Genomic DNA, 20,747 nt, shown 5'->3' on the forward strand with positions numbered 1-20,747 from the left:
TCTACGCAAGAATGATAAATGAGGGCCATTAAGTCCTTGAATTTTTAGGGTATTAGACCTGGAAAGTCCTTGAAAGGTCCTTGAATTTGAAGTTAACCTTACTGTTAAAAAAATAATGATCTTACTGCCCCCAAACTTATGTATGGTGGTATAATAATAATAATAATAATAATAATAATAATAATAATAATAATTATAATAATAAAACATTATTATTATTATTATTATTATTATTATTATTATCATATCAGGAACAACAACAATAATGTATACCATATTTTTGCTGCCTAATGTAATTTACATCATGGTATAATAATATAATGTACCTGGAGACTGTCTTGGTACATTTGGTGCTTGAAATAAAGCATTCGTTAAGTTTTTGTCATCGTGCCTTTATGGATATGGTCTGTGTGGTAGTAACAACAGTTGACACTGGGATGTTTTGCAGGAACACACTAAGGTTGGATCAGCAGATTCCCAGGACATCCAGCTGTGTGGAATGGGCATCCAAGCAGAGCATTGTGTCATTAACATCACACCTGAGGGAGCTGTCTTTCTCAACCCTTACAGAAACTCAAGGTAATGCATTGTGTTATATTTGTTTGAGATGGGTAAACCAAAAGGTCATATGCCACAGGCTATTCTATGCACTGTGCATGCATACTACATTTACATTTATGCATTTGATGGGTGGTTTTATCCAAAACGATAAGTTAATAATATAAGTTAAAGAATAAAAAAAAAGTGCTGAAATACTTGCAAATCTTTGTCTTTGTTGAGGTAAATGTTAAATCTTAAGATATATGAAATAATCTAATGTTGCCTCTGTTGCAGAACGTGTGTGAACGGATCTCCAGTCACCAGCCGGCAACAGCTTCACCATGGTGACCGTATTTTTTGGGGAAACAATCACTTTTTCAGGTCAGTGTTATTACCCCAGACTGAAGAATGTCACACTGCGGCTTACTGTATTTGTACATGACAGTGCATTATGGTTATCTTCTTTTATGAAGACTCTTTATATTTGTGTTTTGTTCAGAATAAACCTACCGAAGCGGCGCTTAAGGGGTGAGGAAGAGGAGGGTGAGGGAGAGAGCATGAAGAACAGTAACAGCAGTGAGCAGCTGGACGGAGAGGGAGATACCGCCAGCGAGGTGTCCAGTGAGGTCAGCTTCAGCTACGAGTTTGCTCAGACTGAAGTCATGATGAAGGCTTTGGGCAGCAACGGTGAGTTTGATCCATTAAGCGTATGATCCGTACAAATGCGTATGAAATATGACTTCATTTGAAATGTTTTATCTACACAACCATTCAAAAGTTTGGGGTCGGTAAGATTTGTTAATGTTTTTGAAAGAAGTCTCCAAGGCTGCATTTATTTGATCAAAAATACAGTTAAATCAGTAATATTGAGGAATGATTGCAATTTAAACTAACTGTTTTTCTATTTTAATATATTTAAAAACTTTTTTTTTAATCTGATCTGATTGCAAAGCTGAATTTACAGCATCATTATTCGTCTTCAGTGTCGCATGATCCTTCAGAAATCATTCTAATATGCTGATTTGCTGCTCAAGAAACATTTATTATTATCAATGTTGAAAACATTGTGTGCTACTTGATATTTTTGTGGAAACCGTGATGCGTGAAAGTCAAAAGTACAGCATTTATTTGAAATGGTAAATACATTTGTAACATTACACAATATTTCTGTCAATTTTGATTTAATGCATCCTTACTGAATACAAATATTAATTTCTTTAAAAAAAAATAGTATCGACTCAAATTCTGAATAGTAGTGTAGCTCTAATAAAAAGTAAAACATATTGCTGCTATTGAAAATATGGACACTTATTTTGCATTTAAGGGAGGCATTTTGCTCATTTTACATGTGAAAAGGTTAGCCAATCAAAACCAAGGTAATTTACATAAAGTCTTAAAGGTACAGTAGCAAAAACTTTCCAAAATGCTGTAAAACATTACTGTTTTTGTTATCCAACAGACCCTATGCAGGCTGTTTTACAATCTCTGGAGCGCCAACACGAGGAGGAGAAGAAGACTGCTCTGGAGCGTCAGCGGCTGATGTACGAGCAGGAGCTGCAGCAGCTGCGCAGACAGCTGACTCCAGACAGGCAGAGCATGCAGATACCGCAGTCACAGCCCTTGCAGCCGCACTACCGCAGCTTGGAGAGACTGAGCCAGGGAGGAATGTCATCATCACCCAACGCCCAGCACCGCCTGCGCCAGTGGAGTGAGGAGAGGTGAGCTTTATATTTTTGGTGGAAACAAATGTTTTGCCCTCCCAAGGAGGAATTTGGTACAAGGTGAGTTTGTTGTAACGCTCTTGTTGTGATGATGCTAGGGAGGTGGTGCTGACACGGAGCTTGCGGAAACTGAGGGAGCAGATCGTACGGGCTAATCTGCTAGTGCAGGAGGCGAGCTTCATCGCTGAAGAGCTGGACAAAAGAACCGAGTACAGAGTTACTTTACAGATCCCTGCTGCAAACCTCAATGCCAACAGGAAGGTCAGGAACCTTTTGCAGCAGCACACAGGAGAAACATGGCATGGATGGTGCAGTCAGTTGAATTTTTTTGTTTGTTGTGTATGTAGCGAGATGCTGTCCTGAGTGAACCCGCCATTCAAGTCAGGAGGAAAGGCAAAGGGAAGCAAATCTGGGCCCTTGAGAAGATGGAAAACCGGCTGGTGGATATGAGAGACCTTTACCAAGAGTGGAAGGACTTTGACGAGGACAACCCCGTATGCTCTTTTTCATCACAGAAGTTTTACTGTCCCATAAAAATGAAAAGGTGACACTATAGATTCGGTCTTGCTCTCCATCTCATAGGTGATGCGCTCGTACTTCAAGAGAGCCGACCCTTTCTTCGATGAGCAGGTGAACCACAGTTTAATCGGGGTGGCCAACGTTTTCCTCTCCTGCCTGTTCTATGACGTAAAGCTACAATATGCAGTTCCCATCATCAATCAGAAAGGAGAGGTGAGGATGATGCGTTCAGATCTGCCAGCAAATATGAGCAGTGGTTTGTCTCTGTGAATATTTCATGTTAACTGACTCGTTTCATTTCTGAAGGAAAAGTGGTATGTAAATTAAATCAAGTGCAAATTGATCTGTGAAATTGAATCTAATCAAGTCATCAAATCAAGCATGAGACACGGTTTATCTCCAGCGGACCACTGAAGTGTTGTGTTCACTTGTTGCTGGTGTCAGGTTGCCGGGCGACTACATGTGGAGGTAATGAGGATGGGTGGAGGGTTTGATGATAGCGTAGCTGGAGGAGATGACAGTGATGGAAGCCCGGATGGAGATGTACAGGAACGCAAGCTGGTCTGTATGGTGAGTACTGAAGTTCACAATAAAAGAAGCAGGCTTTGTGTTTAAGGTTTGAAAAATTTAAGTCACTAAAGTTTTTGCTAAGTAAATAATAATAATAATAATAATAATAATACTTATAATAATATACACACACTACTAGAATATTATATTATATCATATTATTACATTACATTAAAAAAATCTACACTACCGTGCAAAAGTTTGGGGCACGATTTTTGGTTACACTTTATTTTAATGTGTCCCTGTTATAATGTAATTATACATTTAAGTACTGAGTAATATTAATTGAGCACATGTACTTACTATAGGGTTAGGGTTAGTTGCATGTAATTATGCCTAATTTACATTTATTACTATAAATACATGTAACGTGTAACAAGGACACATTAAAATAAAGTGTTAACCGATTCTAAAATGTTTTTATTGTTGTGATGGCAAAGCTGAATTTTCAGCATTGTTACTCCAGTCTTGAATGATCCAGTCACATGATCCTTCAGAAATCATTCTAATATGCGGATTTGCTGCTCAAGAAACATTTCTTATGATTATCAAAGGTGAAATCAGTTGTGCTGCTGAATATTTTTGTAAACACAATGATATGTTTTGTCAGGATTCTTTGATGAATAGAAAGTTCAAAAGAACAACATTTATTTGATATAAAAATCATTTGCAACATTATAAATGTCTTTTACTGTCATCTTTGATCACTTTGTGTCCTTGCTGAAAAATAACCGTACTGACCACACTTGCTTTACTCCTGTCTCTCAAACAGATTAAGATCCTGCAGGCTACAGGTCTCCCACAGTACCTGTCCAATTTTGTCTTCTGTCAGTACTCTTTCTGGGACCAAGCAGAGCCTGTTATTGTTGCCCCAGAAGTAGATCCGTCTGCCTCCTTCTCCAGCAGCAAAGACCCCCACTGCATGGTGGTGTTTGACAGCTGTAAGGTACGAATCAAGATGTCACTTTACAAGCAGATAGTAAATTGGGCACAACGTGTTTTACCCTCCTAGAAATCCTATCAACCAATCATAGCTCAAATGGTGATCCTGGAACATGCTGCTTGGTTAAATCATGTAGAGTTGTGAATTATTACTAATATTGACCTTCAGCTTTTAAAACTGTGGTGAATTGTGCATCTCTTTTAGTTCAATAACAGGAGTTATTAAGAAACCATTAACATGCATTTACTTTTGGTAAACTCTCTGTACTGTAGGAGCATGCAGTGACTGTAACTGAGGAATTTATTGAGTACCTAACAGAGGGTGCTGTAGCCATCGAGGTTTTCGGACACAGACAGGCTGATCCAGGCAGGAACCCTGCGCTGTGGGATCTCAGCATCATCCAAGCCAAAACACGCACATTACGTGACAGGTTTGAACACAAAATTGAGCTTCAGACCCCTGCAATTGTTCAATAATTATAATACAAATGTAGAGAACATTGTGTGCATTAGGCGTCTAGTATGCTCGATGGTGTTTTTAGCCCCCAATGGCTCCTTAGAGGCAGCTAACCCTAACCTCAACCTTAAACCTACCCATCCCCTCGCTGCCTGGAAGGTGCCGTTGGGGGCTAAAAAAACCAAACACCGTCTAGTATCTGATGATCGGCTTCCTGCTTTTGGGTTTGACTCTTATGTGTCCTCAGGTGGAGTGAGGTAACCCGCAAGTTGGAGATGTGGGTGCAGATTCTGGAGCTGAATGAGAACGGAGAGTACATTCCCGTGGAGGTGGTGTCAGCGCGAGATATTCGCACGGGTGGCATCTTCCAGCTCAAACAGGTCAGTACACCTCATGTTCCTGCGGGGTTAGAAATTACACTACTGTAAGCATGTTAGCCCACTGCTCCCATCTATAGTTCTAATTATGATCAGATTACGATCAGAATAAAGCATAGCATGAACTACCTTAGGCTTAGGCGTTTTTTTAGTCACATGCTCGATACAGACGGTAACAAAGTGTTTTTGCATGCCTTCCTTGAGCAAACTCTATTTCTTTTTTTTAAATAAATGTATTTATGATTCCTAGACACGTGTGCTCTGTATTTTGCTTGTGCTTTGTTGTTCTATCTACACTGTTTAACATTTCGGTTCAGGGTTTTTGTCATGGGGTATTAACTGTTTTTGTTTGTCTTTCCCAGGGCCAGTCTCGGCGGGTTCAGGTGGAGGTACGTTCAGTTCAGGACTCCGGCACAATGCCTTTGATATCAGAGATCATTTTGGGAGTGTCCATTGGCTGTGTGGAGATCAGGCAGGTGCGGATGACCAAAAACAATGAGCCACAAGAGGTAAATGTGCCTTTTCACTTGAGCTTTTAGCATTTAGCAGGATCATGTCTGGATATATAGAGTTTGTAATGTTTATATTGTTTTTCTTTGTAGCCTGAGGGTGATGAAATGGACAGTTATCAGGTATGTTTGGTTATGATGCAATACATCTATGACATTGATTTTCAGTTGATAATAAATATCAGAAGTGCTTGATTGTTATATATTATATATTATATTATATTATATTATATATATTTTCTATTCAGCAAAGAATCCTGAACAAAATTATCATAATTATCAAAACTGTTTTCAACATTGATAATAATTAGAAATATTTTTTACTAAATCAGCATATTAAAATGAAAGTGTGACACCGAACACTGGAGCAATGGCTGCTGAAAATTTAGCTTTGCTGTCACACAAATAAATTACATTTTAAAATATATTCCAATAGAAAATGAGTTTTCATGGTGTTGTGGTGCTCCCACTGAGGTGCCGTTTTGAATCCGGTCTGCATCATTTCCTGATCGCATTCCTGTCTCTCCCTCCCACTTGTTTCCTGTCTTTCTCCTCTGCCCTTGCCATTAAAGGCATAAAGGGTCTATTAGTTAGCAAAAAAGATGCCAAGCAAAAATAACTTTTGTGGTTATGCATTTGTCCATCATCCTGTAGGAGCGTGATTTAGAGCGTCTGCGGCGTCAGTGGCTCACCGCGCTCACTAAGAGACAAGAATATCTGGACCAACATCTTCAGACCTTGGTCAGCAAAACAGGTAAAAACCAGACAGAGACATTTTACTGTTTGGCAGTCTCAGCTCAGTAATTGACTACAAAAGAGTGCTTTCCTCTCTTTAATTTGTGGCTAATTAGTTTTGTTCTGTCCTTGTGTGGGGAGCTTTTGTGTTTGTTGTCACTGTTTGTATTACATCATGCATTGGTCCAAAATCCCACTCTACATAGTTCCTTATTGTTGTTCCTTTGCTGATCAAAAAGTTGCATAATTCAGACTCAAAAGTGGGGTGAGGGAAAACTTTGAGATTTGACTGAATCAGAGCTACATTGATTGGTCAGCATTTTCTTTCTGCATGTACATTTGATTTTTATTTTATTTTTTAATAGCATAATTTAGCATAAAACTAAAGCTGTGAGAAATCTTGTGACCAGAATGTTTCAAGTTTATAGAGGCAGAGCCAATGATCTATTATTTCTCTCTCTTGGTTTCTTGACAGCTCTGCTTATATTTATCATGATTGAACAAATGTTGCTCAACAAAACAAGTCATCTTCAACTTTTCTAAACTTAAAGTTTCTAAAGTTTTATAAAAAAAAATACATTATAGTGTACAATGTTATTATAATATTAAATTATTTATAGATGGAATGATGGATAGATATTTAAAACGGCTTGGCATTGACACAAATTTCACAATTCAGTTTGAGCTTCACAAGCTTGTGATTCGATTCGATTTCAATTTGATTCAGTTTGATTCAAAATGGATTAATTAGGGCTGTCAGGTACAGTACAGTACATGGCAAATTTCCTCAATTACAAAAATATCTCTCAACTAATGCTGTAAACTAATGGTATATCACTGTAATATTAAAGGTTAAAATCATCTGATTTGTAGGCTACTTCATTTTAAATTACACAAGGAAGTTTTTTTTTAATAATAATAATAACATCATAAGAATACATATTGGATGACAATTATGAATCTATTTTTTTTTTAAATTAAATTTGGTGGCTGTCATAAAAATGACAAATTAATCAAATACTGAAGAACATTATTTTTTAAAATATAAAGTAAAAATACAATGAATATGCAATATAATGCTTATATTTAGCATAATACTCCTCTTTAGAGTTAATTTTTCTTCATTAGTTAGGTCAAAAGTAATCTAAAAGTAATAAAAAAACTAGTCAGATTATATTACCCTAAATGTGTAAAGTAATGGATTACGTTACTAATTACAATTTTTGTCATGTAATTTAGAATCAGTAACCGACTACAATTTGTAAGTAATCTACCCAGCACTGTATATACATACTATAAACATACACACAACAAGCAATCTATTTTATTTTATGATAAATTTGAATGTATATGTTGATGACGGGGCCTTCTCTGCAGAAATGGCATGAAATAGAAATGAGAGGAAACATTGTTGATTCTCTCTGACCAGATAAGTCTGAAGATGACATGGAGAGGGAGGCCCAGCTGCTTGAGTGGCGTCTGACGCTCACGGAGGAGAGAAATGCAGTGATGGTGCCCTCTGCTGGCAGTGGAATACCAGGAGCTCCTGCTGAGTGGTACGACACTGCTGCTACCATACTGAGCAATTTGCATTTAAACTTACGGGTTAAATTAAGTGTTATAGAGATAGCTGGTATACATGTTGTCTGTCAGAGGAGGTTTGAATGAAATTGAATGTAAAATCAGCTTAGTTTTATGCAGTTTGCTTTTTAGGGAGGATGTTATAATCCTTACGATGTGTTTTGACAGATTGGTATTTTGATTTAAGGCTTTGTTTGTGAAATGAATGTCAGTATCAGTTAAACAGTTTTTACAAATGTTTAGTCATTAGTATTTGGGCCATGTGTTGATTTTATGTCTGTCTTGGCAGGGTACCAGTACCTGGGATGGAGACTCACATTCCAGTGCTCTTCCTCGACTTGAGCAGTATGTTTTTCCTGCCTGCTGAAGAACAGCAATGTTCTCTGCAGAAATGCAATGTCCTCTGTGACCTTTATTCCATTGCTCCCATTTGCAAGCACTATTTATCTTAACACTCATTTTCACACTTGTTCCTTCTTTGTTTTCTGTTCTTCCTCCCTCCAGCTGATGACTTCAGCTCTCAGGAGAACCTAGACGTTCCCGAGGCGGGTGGCTGGGACGCTATGCTCAGCTCAGAAGATGAGGATGAATTTTTTGACCTTCAGATCGTCAAACACTATGATGGAGAGGTGAGAATGTGACCCACGCACCTTCTGGGCTCTCGCAGGGTCCCTAGTTGTCTGTGTAAGAATGTATTAAAACTAGGGCTGTCAATCGATTAAAAATTTTAATCGATTAATCACATGTTTGTCATGAGTTAACTTGTGATTAATCGCACATTTTTTTATTTGTTCTAAATGTACCTTAAATTAATACTTTTCAAGTTAGTAATACTCTAATCAACGTGGGCATGGATAAATATGGATGCTTTATGCAAATGTATGTTTATTATTGAAACCATAGTCAACATAGAGCATGAAGATGAGACATGTTTCAAAGGTCATAGATGTTTTTCAAAGAACTTGTTCATGTCTATTAGACACATGTAGAAAGAACAAATAAATACCAGGTTCCCATTACTTCTCTTTCTTTGCACTGAGCAATTAACACAAACATGTTTAGATTTTTGCATGACAGGGCAGCTCTTCTGAAAATGCTACATGTACATTTATTATTAGGCTATATTATAGTTTGTCTCTCTCTGTGCCCATTTTGATGAAGCTAAATTCTCAATAAAACGGTTTTCATTGGTATATTTTACTGTTTCTGTTGTCAAACAACGGAATGAATATGAAATGGTGACTGAAACGCGACCCATTAAGACATAACCAGCTCTCCCTTCCAAGATGTTAATCTGCACAAAAATCCTGATAATCGAGCCGTCGTCTGATGAAATCAAATACACATAAGATAAACACAATATCTGTTTTGCGATTTCGGCTATACTTGCATGTAAAATTAGAGAAGCAACATCATATCTGTGTTTAACTGAATTAAAGCGGTGCTCCTCTCTCCAGCGCGAGACGCAGAGAGAGAGCGAGAGAGAGAGAGGCGCGCGCGCGCGTGCTGGGAGAGCAGTACCGGCGGTACCGGTAGATTCTCAGAAACTAAATAAGGTTTGGGCGCTTTGTTGAAGGGAAAAAATCGCTAAATGGGTCTGCAATGTCGCTAAGTTGGCAACACTGTGTATCTCCATTTCTCCAACTAGGTTTTGGGCCACGGGTCAAACAGAAAATACGCGCTGCGTTAATCGAGCGTTAAAAAAAATAGTGCCGTTGATATGATTTTGCGTTAACGCGTTATTAACGCGCTAACTTTGACAGCCCTAATTAAAACCTATTTTACTTCCAGGTGAAAGCTGAAGCCTCTTGGGACTCCACTGTTCATGAATGTCCGCAGCTGAGTCGAGGGGCCGCCCCAGATCAGAGAGTATACTTGATCGTCCGCACCGTGGTACAGCTCAGCCACCCTGCAGAGATGCAGCTAGTCCTGCGCAAACGCATCTGTGTGAACCTCACTGGACGACAGGTGCGGCACAGTCTACTTTAAATGACCTACGCCATCATCAGAACTGCAGAAAAGTCATACTTTCTGCTGTTAAAGGGTTATTTAACCAAGGAATGAAATTCATCCCATAATTTACTCACCCTCCAGCCATCCTAGGTGTAGATGACTTTCTTCTTTCAGCCAAACACAATTGGAGTTATATCCTGGCTCTTCCAAGTTTTATAATGGGAGTGAATGGTACCTTTTTTTTTAAGCTCCATCATAAAAGTAATCCATATGACTCCAGTGGGTTAATAAAGGCCTTCTGAAGCGAAGCGATGCGGTTTTGTAAGAAAAAGATCCATATTTATAACTTTATTAACTATAATCACTGACTAGTGACTGGCGAGTCTAGTTCCAGCAGAAGAGTGACCTCTGACCTGACGCATTTTGTACGGCCGTTAATGGAAGCCAGTGATTATAGTTTATAAAGTTATAAATATTGATATTTTTCTTATTGGATTATGGATTACTTTTATGATGGATGGTTGTGCTTTTTTGGGCTTAAAAAAAATGTACCATTCACTCCCATTATAAAGCTTGGAAGAGTCAGGGTATTTTTTAATATGCCACCGATTGTGTTTGGCTGAAGAAAAAAGACACATACACCTAGGATGGCTTGAGGGTGAGTAAATTCTGGGATAATTTTCATTTTTGGTTGAACTAACCCTTTAATTAAGCTTAACATACAGCTGTGCCATATGTTTTTGGTGCTTAGAAACCCTATACTTTTTAAGAAACAAAGTTTTTCATATCTATCCCTGAAGTATTTGTTTTCTTTTGCTTAAACAGGGTTTTGCCCAAAATTTCTTGAGGAGAATGTCCACCAGGAGCACTATTCCCGGCTGTGGTGTGACCTTTGAGGTGGTCTCCAACATCCCAGGGGTAAGCACACAGTACAAAATCTGCTCTTTTGTCTGTGTATAATGCATTAGTAGCTGAATTATATGGGTTTTTCAGTTACAATGACAATATATAATACTTTTGCTTAATACAGAACAGTGGTGTTATTGCTAACTAAAATATTTACTGAAATAAAGCTGAATTAAAATAAAATAAAAATGACACCAAATAACTGAAATAACATCTTAAATTAAAATAAATAAAAGCTAAATATTAAAAATGACAAAAGCACATTACAAAATTACTGAAACAAACTAAAATTCAAATAAGCTGAAAATATACAAATAAAAGCTAATTCAAAATATTAATAAATACTATAATAGTATATAAATAGTACTAAAATTCTAAAACATTGATTCAATTAGTAGATTTCAGTATTGAAGCAAGGAGAAACTTCCATGTTCTTAATTTACCCATTATCTTAAAACAGGCAGTTATTCACTTAAATGTATGTTAGGAGGTAACAGTTAAGGACCCAAGGACCAGATGTTTTGAAGAAGACCCGGAGTCAGAATTATAATAAATTGAAGAAAAGTTTTACTGAAGATAGTTTGCAGTTTCATCAGCAGAAGTCAGCTTCAAGACTCACACAGGAGTTCGTAGGCCGCCCCGCTTACAGTTACAAAGATCACAGCAATTATACCCTTCACCAAGGTCTAAGATACGTCCTTGCTTCAGGTTGAATGATTCTCATTGGCTAAGAAAAGATAAACATAGTAATTTTCCACACAGATACAGATAGACGGAAGCATATCTCCATCGATTAGGCAGCAGACACTTGGACCCTGAAGTTAGGCACGTCGTGACCTTCCAGGTCGCAGATTTGAGTTGCTGGGCGCCAACATGTCCAGAACAACAATTCAGTCAATCTCCAATAATGCCAGTGGTTCCTTAATCTGTAACCAAGAAGACTAACACACACACTGACACACAGCTTTTCCAAGGTTGGATTTGGCTAGGCTCTAACTATAAACAGGAGAGTCGTCTCAAAACATCAAGATAATGCGTTCTTTCTCTCAAGGAGAGCTACACTTTAGTCTAACTGGAAAGTAAGGCTATAACAAACAAATGGTCCCTTAAACTATTGGCTTCAATGACCCCTATATGTTTTAACACGTTGAAGACCTTTCTCAAACACAAAACATTTCCCTATTTCATTTCTGGAAGCCGAGCTACATAAGCAAGCACTGTTACTGCTTTCAGATATCAGATACAGACATTAAAGAATACATGAAAAGAACATTTCAGTAATCACACTGGTAACTTCTATAACAAAGTAAAATCTACTAAAAGTCGTTCAACTCATTTGATATTTAGAAGGAAAAATATTGATTAATACCTTGATTATAATCACTCATTACATATACATTGAAGCAGCAGTGGATTCCAATCCACCCCCTTCATGTATCACTGCAAAACTCTCAGCAACAACTAAAGGCCATGTTAGTTGGCCATTACCCACAAGAAATTAACTTGTATCAGCAAAAGCTGCTCACACCTGGTTTCTTTAGCTGGTTTGTTTATAAGCACCTGTCTTTCTTGACTGTGTACGTCAGCAGGACAGTCAGAGCTCAGAGGACAGGGAGATGCTGGCCCGTGTGGCCACCAGCGCTGAGAACCCCAAATCCTTAGACAATGAAGCTGCCACAGAGAAGTACCTACGGAGCGTCCTGGCCGTGGAGAACATCCTCACGCTGGACCGTCTGAGACAGGTCACTACCTCCACTAATATTTTTTTAATTGATGAGTCTACATGTTATCATCTCTTTCTAATTTTATAATCCTTTGAGGAAGGTTTTTATTTATTTATTTTTTATCTGAATTTTACAGGAAGAATTCATTTTAAAGGCAGAAAACCACCCTTAGGCCGTGTGTCCACCATAGTGCTTTTAGCCAGTTGAAAATTTTTTCAGTTGAGAAGCTTTGCTTGCAGTGATACGGAATATCCGCGGGAAGTGTTTCTAGTATCTCATTTCACATATAGTTTGTTTCTGTATTGTTTCTATATAAAAATGTTGATACAATGTAAAGTACTTTCTCTGGCTCTTTTAAATTCTGTTATTATGCTTGTTGTTGTCATCTGTTGCCGTTGTCCAAGCAGGATGTGGCGGTTGGTCGATGTGGTATTTGTCCCGCCATTCCTCCACTGTGATTGGACGGCTGGGTAAAAAGTGAAAGTTTTACCCAACGCTGAACATTCCTAAACTCTTGGTGACCGGTAAAAAACGCTGAGCGTTCAGTGTGAAATAGACACTTAGCGCCACGTCACGCTGCTGCCGTTAAAATCAATTGGAAACATAAGCAAGCCTCTGGAAAAAATGCTTTGGTGGACACAGGGCCTTAGTAATAATGTTGTAGATATGATGTCAAACTGATTCGCAAAGTGTTTGTAAATCACTGTAGTTCAAGGAATAAAACCGAGGAGAGTAATGTGTTTACATCATTTAACTCGTTTTATATAACCTTATCATAGTGATAAATAGCAGTCCTAGGAATCAGTTCACTTAAATGAATGGTGACTTTCCAGTGCGGTCTAGTTTCTCTAGTTCAGCTCAGCATGTTGTTTTCATCATGTAAATCAGATCATGTGTTACAGGAGGTGGCAGTGAAGGAGCATTTGGCAGGTAAAGGCAAGGGCAGCAGACGCAGTCTCAGCTCTCCCAGTGTGCACCGGGTAAGCGCATCTGTAGCCTTAAATTCATCTTAACAGAGAGAAATGTTCAGGACACTTGGCATCATCAGAGTCTGGCACATTCTGTATTCACACATCAACTCTTCTTCCTCTAGTTATCTGGAAGCAGACAGGATCTGTCACTGAACTCAGTGCTGGATGACAACAAGGTAAGATTCTAGGGTGAAAAATGACATATGGTCCTCTACAGGAAATCGGTTGTTTTTTGTAACCTCTGATATCCAATTTGCTAATGTAAGAATCGATGGGAGAGTCAGCAGGATATCTTCGGTACATCCTCCCAGTTTAGCAAAACACTGCCACGACCATCCAGACCTCCTACACCTCCTACACAGAATCAGGACCCTGAGCAAGGTACGACACAATGATCACTCTTTAAGTGAGCAGTTCAGGACGTCAACAGTTTTTTTGCTGCAATAAAATAATCTTCCTTTACCATTTCCAGCATGACCCTTTCTTTATTTGTCTTATCTTTCAACTTTCAACTCTGTGTTCTCTGTAAGTGTGTCAGACTCATTCCTGCCTGTGTGCTGCCATTTCTAACCTGGTTTATGTAATAATAATTTAACTTTTATCTAAATCAACTTCAAGTATGCTTGTTAGAGGGAAAATATCTGAAAATATATTGGCAGTTTGAGGTTTGAACCGGCAACTTTTTGGTTACCACTGAACATCTGTCTTGTTCAACTACAACTTCTTTTCACCACTCTTTGTGATCTGTCACAAAATGTCAGTGTGACATTTTGTATCAGTGTGACATTATTTTCCAGCTTCATGCACTCCTTTTATATATTTTCTACATCTGTCTTTGTTTCACCATCGTTGTCGTCTCTCTCCACACACCTCTACCTTGCTTTTTGCCTCCTTCCCAACCTGCCCACAGGTTTTTCAGGGCTTGCTGCTTCTTATATCTTCACAGTCAAGGCCCTGGTCCCTCAGATGCCCAAGCTGCTCAAATCCCTGTTCCCCGTGCGTGAAGACAAGAAAGATTTGAGACCCTCTCCACAGTCACAACAGGTCTGAACAATTTTTTTACTTTTGCCATTTCAGCCATTTCAATGAGTAAACCATGCTCAAACCAAACCCTGCTTTGTCTGCCCTGAGTCTCATGTTTCCTGGTCATATTTCACCTTAAAAAATAATAATAATTATGAGAAATAAAATGCATAAATAAAATACAGTAAATAAATAATGCATTTTTAAGACAAAGTTATTTGTTGTAGTGCATTTCATTTATGCTGATATTACAGTATACGGTAGTTCTACAGAAATTAGAATTTGGGGGTAAAATGTGCTTAATTGTCATAAATATGAAAATGCAAAAAATATATAATGGTCCTAAAACTAGATTTTATTTCTTCAAGTATGTTCCCGTTACAAAAATGTATTCAAAAGATGAGCCGCACCTATGCTTATAAACATTTCTGCATGTAAATTCCAGTCAACAGTGATTCGTGCATAAATGAAAAAAAGTAATGTGAAGTGTCCGTCATAAAAATAGCCGAATTAGCGCTTACAAAGCCTTTCAGAAATATGCTGCATTTAGATGAGTAAATCATATGTGGTAATCAAAGAGGGATGCGAATGCTCTTGACCGATTTAATTTTAGTCAATTTTAGATTCTAGTGTACTGTCGTTCTGTCTTCATGCCTCCTCATTTCCATATAGACAGAAATTCCATACGCTACTACATTGCCAATATATCCGTGATATATTATCCATCTCGTATGAGGCAAATTAAGTCTTTAAATTAAGCCTTATTGCTTGGTGGTGGATTTTTTTTTTTTTGTGAGGAAAAACAGGCTTTTTTGGTTTTCCTTGATTAAAACTGTGTCCTCATTTTGTCAAAGTAAATCATGTCAGAGAAACCTGATTATATGTTAGGCAGGAGTCCATAGATAAACTCCAGTATTTAATTTCCCCAAGATTAATTGTCAAGCCATACTCTTTCATCATATCTCCTAGCATGCTTTCAGCGGAGGCGTAGAGGAAAAAAAAAAAAAATATGACAGTAATATTTCATCGTGTACATCACTCCTCCCCTGCATGCAGACTGTTGATCTGTCAGTACTTTAGATCAAACGTAATCCAAACGCTCCCAACATAAAAAATGAACACGTGACACTTAAATCAAGCTTTGTGCCGCCTCTTTGAAAACCATTACTGAAATCGTAAAAACAAATTTAATACGTTCCATTCATCTCTCCAGCATATGCCACGAATAATGATGCAAACAGCCAACAACCCTGATGAAGGACGAGTAAGAATAGAACCAGTAAGTAGATCTCCTCTCTGATCTCATGCTCTGTCTTTGGCAAAATTAAATAAATATAAATGATGAATTGGGTTACAGACTTGTATTCTGTGGAAATATAGCCTAGGAAGATATTTTAAGAGCCAAGTCTTTCTCTCCTGCATGTGATGTAAATTGCATGCTATTAAATCTGTGGTTTTCCTAGCATGTGCACTCTGTGTGAGTCAGATGATAGGTTGAGGTGTAGTTAAATATTCCTTGTGGCTTTGGACGTGCTTCCCAATAGGTTGCAGTAATGGGGAAGAGTCAGACAGACAGACACTCAGATGCTCCTGATGCCCCGTCCTCTCTGCATGATCCGCATGACCTGCCCCTGAGCCCCATCAGCGAGGCCTCCAGTGGCTATTTCTCTACTAGTGTGTCCACTGCCACCCTTTCCGATGTCTCCATTGCTTGCGGGGACCTTACCCCTACTCCCAATACCCAAGCTGGCCCCGTAGCATCCAGGCAAAGAGGAGACGACACTGAAGACTGTCTTCCCACCCCTGTTAATGCCTTTGCTCCTGTAGAAGCTGGGCTAAGATCTGACAGGCATAGAAAAGAGGAAGATACCCACAGGAATGGCGTCACCACCTCCCAGCAGGAAGTACAGCTAAACACAAACCCTCCCCTGGTGATGAGTACCTCCATAGACAACCCTTTCTCCCTCCAGAAGGTCAAAGCCAATGAACTCAGGTCTTTCAGTAACATTCTTGGAGACGGTGGCGGGAAAGAAACCACAATGCAATCGCAGCAAACTAACAGCCTGGAAAAGCTGGAGATAACTTTTGAAGATGTAGAACCCAAGGAACTTGCTTGGCTCAAGGTGGGAGGGAGAGTCACTGTCGGAACCAGTAAGTCCGGCACGGTCCGCTACATTGGCCCGACGCACTTCACTGAGGGCGTCTGGGTCGGCGTTGAGCTGGACACTCCCTCAGGTTAGTCAAATTTTCCATTATCTGACAAGTTTTCTGAGATGTTGACACCTTGGTGAGGCTGATTTACAGACTTGTTCCTCTTGTGGTCTGATGCTCAAAAGTCAAAAAATGCTTGAGCAGTAACACTCAACATGCTTGTGGTAATTTGATGTAACACACATTAGGTTCAAACCAAATGAACATTGTCAAATAACAGAAGACTTGACTTGATTTCTCCTTTCTAGTGACAAGTTTTCTGAGATGCTGACACCACCTTGGTTAAACTGATTCACAGACCTTGTTCCTCTTGTATCCTTTGTCCATCAGGTAAGAACGATGGTTCCATTGAGGGCCAACAGTACTTCCGATGCAACCCTGGTTACGGGGTGCTAGTCCGTCCAGATCGGCTGACTCGAAGGGAAACTTCCAAAAGACACACCGAAAATCGCCGCAGCGGGGAGTTTAGTCAGCAACTGAGGGGAGGAGCCGGCACTGCCATTCAAAAAGGAGAGAATCGCAAATCCTGGACCAGCTAATTGACAATGAGTTGAGCAGGACCGAACCTCCACAGCTGAGCTACACCTCCAACATGGCAATCTAATGGGGGAGGTCACCTCTATCCATCAGTGTTCTTGGGCTTTGCATGGAGGTGGTACAACATTCCCTTACAAACCTCTCTATCAGTTTCGGTGCTATGCTAATGTGTAGCATGTGGGAGTGCTATGAATTTGAACAGGCTGCTTCAGCTTTGTTCCTTGGGATTTGTTGGTTTGGTAACTCAAGCAAGCCTCCTTGAGTTGACCGTAAATGAATCTTCCAGGTCTTTGGGATCAACCCATCATTCTTGTTTGTGCCCTGGTTTTATCAAGAGTCCATTTTTGGACTTGATACTGCAGATTTATCTTCTTTGTTCAGTCAGTAATCGATTTGTAGTTTCCTGAATGTGCCTTTTAAGTCAACCCGTTTTTTGTTTGTCATCCCTCATTGCACCTTTGTAACACTAGTTAAAACATGGTAAATGGTATGGTAGACATGTAAGAGATTATCTCAGGGATTGGATCAGACTTATTGGATATGTGTTCATCTCTAAGCCACTATCAAGATGTGTGTTGCCCTGAGCAGGTCAATGCAGGTAATTGATGTCAGTACTACTATTACTTGGCCAGTGATTGGATGACTCAATTCACAAGATATTTGATTTGGTTTGGTGCCATTTGAAGGCTTGCCTATCAGTATTTAAGGGGGAAACTACCCGCTTGGTGTGTATCCTTGATTGCACATGGAGAGTTTTTAGACTTGACTGAATTGGCACATTCAGGCTTAATTGACTGGCCTAATTAGTCTCTCTCTTAATGGTTTTAATGATTGGACTGAAAAAAAAAAAAAAAATTAGAGGGCTTATTTACAATCTGATGGGTTGGGGCACATTTTAGTAAGCAGCCTTTTAATTGAAACTGGGTTATTGAAACTACTTCAACATAAAATTACTTTGTGCTGCAATTTAATGTAGCTCAATTTGACTGGTTTCTAAAGGACTGTCTTCCACAAGAAGGTCACGGTAAAAGCACATTCCAGTTTTGTGTATTGGACCAACCCTGGCAATACCTACATCTTATTTATTCAAATAAAAAGATCTAAAAGTGATTTCATTAAATATTTTTAGCATACTGTATAAGCAAAGTTGGCACATTTATATCATTTTTAATTAGGAGCATGATTCCACACAGATCTGATGCTTTTGTCTCCACATCGTGATGGAGAGAAAAGACGTGTTATTTCGTTCCTTTTATATTCTATTTTCGTGGAAATCCTCTTGTGATTTCTGAAGTCAAATGCAATATCAAATTATTAAATAAAATATATTTTAATGGTTGTAGGTATGTATATTGAATTTATAAAGTGTAAAAATCCCATGAATGGAAAATTAATTTGCACATTTGATTTATACTAGATAGCTTATGTGCCCAAAGGGTACTTAGTTTTGTTGTAAATTAACTTAAACTAACCAATTATCCACTGTAAATCTGCTTTTCACTGGATGTGGTGCTCTAAAGTCAAAAGCATTTCAAAATTTAGATGAGATGATTTTTCCAGTTTCAAGTTGCCTTTGATTTGTTTTCCTGTAGAGTGATGTCTTGATGTTTGTGTTCGGTCATAAAAAATGGGTTGAGATCTTCCCTTTTTTAAAATTTTTTATTATATGTATCTTGATTTGTGCCTCATTCATCATGAGAAAAAAAACAAATGCACATATGGAGCATGACTGTTGCTGTGATTATCAACCCAGTGATTTTAACGTCTATCGGGTCACATTAGCAACTAGTCATTCTTGAGTATTAATTTAAATGTTATACAAGAACAGATTGTTTGCCTTTGGAATGACAAGTCTCAACTAGGTTTATTTTAATACATTTTCTATTTTAGCAATAACACTCGAAATGCTTTTAGGAATTTGATGGTTCTTTGGTTTGAACCTAATATTTGTTCCTTGTCACTAGAAAGGGGAAATGAACTTATTGAAGAATCTCAATGAGCTGATCTCCTTCCACGGCCCCACATTTCAATCATAGAATCTTTAATCTTGGTGTATACTGGTGTACTAACTAGGTGATTATTTTATTTTCAAGTGCAATTAAAAAATTTTTAAGCATTTTTATCATTAAAAAGGTTAAATGCATTCTACATCCATTCTGGTTAAAGTATGTCTTCAGTAGCAATGACACCTTGCTCTGTCATGAAGTGGCATAGATCCAGAGCCATATCCGAGCAACCACACGGTGGCCTTTTTGAAGTCAAATGCTAAATACAGGTGTGGATACTCGTGCTCTCCTCCTGTTTGAAATCCTACCCATTGACGGCACCTGGAGAAAAAGGTTTTGAAGGAAACTTTGGGCCCTGCTGTTAACACAGATGTCAGACGAAGCTCTTGGCAGGAAGTTGCTGCTCTACTTTTGTAGTCCCACCCCTCCCCCCTCCTCTTTCTGATCAGTGAGTGTACGGCTCCATCTTCCACCACTAGTCTGTGCCTCGTCCTGAGGTTTGATGATTTTATGTCATAAAAGTTGTCCTGCAAATGGAGCTTTTGTCCCCGAGTATACGCGTGTATGTGTGTTTTGTATATAGTTGCATCTTGAGAGTTCAATCTGAGCACAAGGTTGGGTTTGATTAATTTAATTATCTGCAATTCTATGCTGATATCCAAAGAATAATCATGTATAATAATTCATTTATAATTTCTTTTATATTGACTGTACAATAATCTGGCTGTAAAGGTAAAAAATAAAAAGTGAATTGATTTACACGTCTTATCACTTTAGTTAATGTTTTCTTTTTTGGTGGCCTCAGTTGCAGTCTTAGCTCACTTGTCCTTGATGTGAAGAATAAAAATAACATGGTTCTTTATTATGTACCTGCAAACCAGGGGGCGGAACCAGACATTGTAAACATTTGGGGCTTAGCCCATATCTAGTCCAGGGACGGCAGCTACAGACAAACCAAAAATTATTCAGACACCAGATATAATTTTTTATATATATTTTACCAGTGGGTGCAGGACACTATAGTTCATTTGTGTAAGTTATGATAGCAAAATAAACTGTGACCTATTATGCCAAAAAAAATCTTCATACAGTGGACTACTAGTAAAATTTATAAAAATTATTCAGACTCTTTGACCTGACCATGTTTTGCTTAAGTGTTTTTTCTTTAATTGCTAATGCGACCTTTTTACATCATAGACTGAACAAAATTAAGCATTGCTTGGTAATTGGTTGACCTAAATTGGTATTATCTAATTTTGTACTTAAATTTAACAGCTGACCACTATTCAACTGATTAGATACCTCTGAGTTCTTGTCATATTTTATGACTATGATAATGTGAGAAATGTTGAAGGTGTCTAAATTAATTTTGGTTTGACAGACTGTATATGAATATCTAATTGTTCTCTGCCTTCGTCATTTTGAAATCATAACACAACACATTTTGAGGACGCCACGTTTTCAC

At 38.4% G+C, this 20,747-nt stretch overlaps 2 protein-coding genes across 2 annotated transcripts in view; one reads left to right on the plus strand and one right to left on the minus strand.

The window, feature by feature from the left end:
- The window catches only part of kif13ba (kinesin family member 13Ba), a 53,344-nt gene extending 33,294 nt beyond the window's left edge, over nt 1–20,050 (plus strand). Inside the window, exons 14-40 of the mRNA XM_084392662.1 lie at nt 449–579; nt 835–921; nt 1,040–1,227; nt 2,000–2,258; nt 2,360–2,522; nt 2,609–2,755; nt 2,844–2,993; nt 3,225–3,350; nt 4,123–4,296; nt 4,566–4,723; nt 4,997–5,129; nt 5,489–5,635; nt 5,729–5,758; nt 6,290–6,389; nt 7,800–7,926; nt 8,241–8,296; nt 8,456–8,580; nt 9,743–9,919; nt 10,730–10,822; nt 12,400–12,552; nt 13,437–13,514; nt 13,628–13,681; nt 13,772–13,886; nt 14,452–14,549; nt 15,742–15,807; nt 16,073–16,763; nt 17,070–20,050. Of these exons, the coding sequence (XP_084248788.1) occupies nt 449–579; nt 835–921; nt 1,040–1,227; nt 2,000–2,258; nt 2,360–2,522; nt 2,609–2,755; nt 2,844–2,993; nt 3,225–3,350; nt 4,123–4,296; nt 4,566–4,723; nt 4,997–5,129; nt 5,489–5,635; nt 5,729–5,758; nt 6,290–6,389; nt 7,800–7,926; nt 8,241–8,296; nt 8,456–8,580; nt 9,743–9,919; nt 10,730–10,822; nt 12,400–12,552; nt 13,437–13,514; nt 13,628–13,681; nt 13,772–13,886; nt 14,452–14,549; nt 15,742–15,807; nt 16,073–16,763; nt 17,070–17,278 (4,035 nt within the window). The 3' untranslated portion in view covers nt 17,279–20,050. The remainder of the gene's footprint in view (nt 1–448; nt 580–834; nt 922–1,039; nt 1,228–1,999; nt 2,259–2,359; nt 2,523–2,608; nt 2,756–2,843; nt 2,994–3,224; nt 3,351–4,122; nt 4,297–4,565; nt 4,724–4,996; nt 5,130–5,488; nt 5,636–5,728; nt 5,759–6,289; nt 6,390–7,799; nt 7,927–8,240; nt 8,297–8,455; nt 8,581–9,742; nt 9,920–10,729; nt 10,823–12,399; nt 12,553–13,436; nt 13,515–13,627; nt 13,682–13,771; nt 13,887–14,451; nt 14,550–15,741; nt 15,808–16,072; nt 16,764–17,069) is intronic.
- Nucleotides 1–20,747, minus strand: part of nrxn3a (neurexin 3a) — a 759,351-nt gene that overhangs the window by 61,822 nt on the left and 676,782 nt on the right. The window lies entirely within an intron of this gene.

Source organism: Rutilus rutilus, assembly GCF_951802725.1.
Source record: "Rutilus rutilus genome assembly, chromosome: 21".
Taxonomy (NCBI): domain Eukaryota; kingdom Metazoa; phylum Chordata; class Actinopteri; order Cypriniformes; family Leuciscidae; genus Rutilus; species Rutilus rutilus.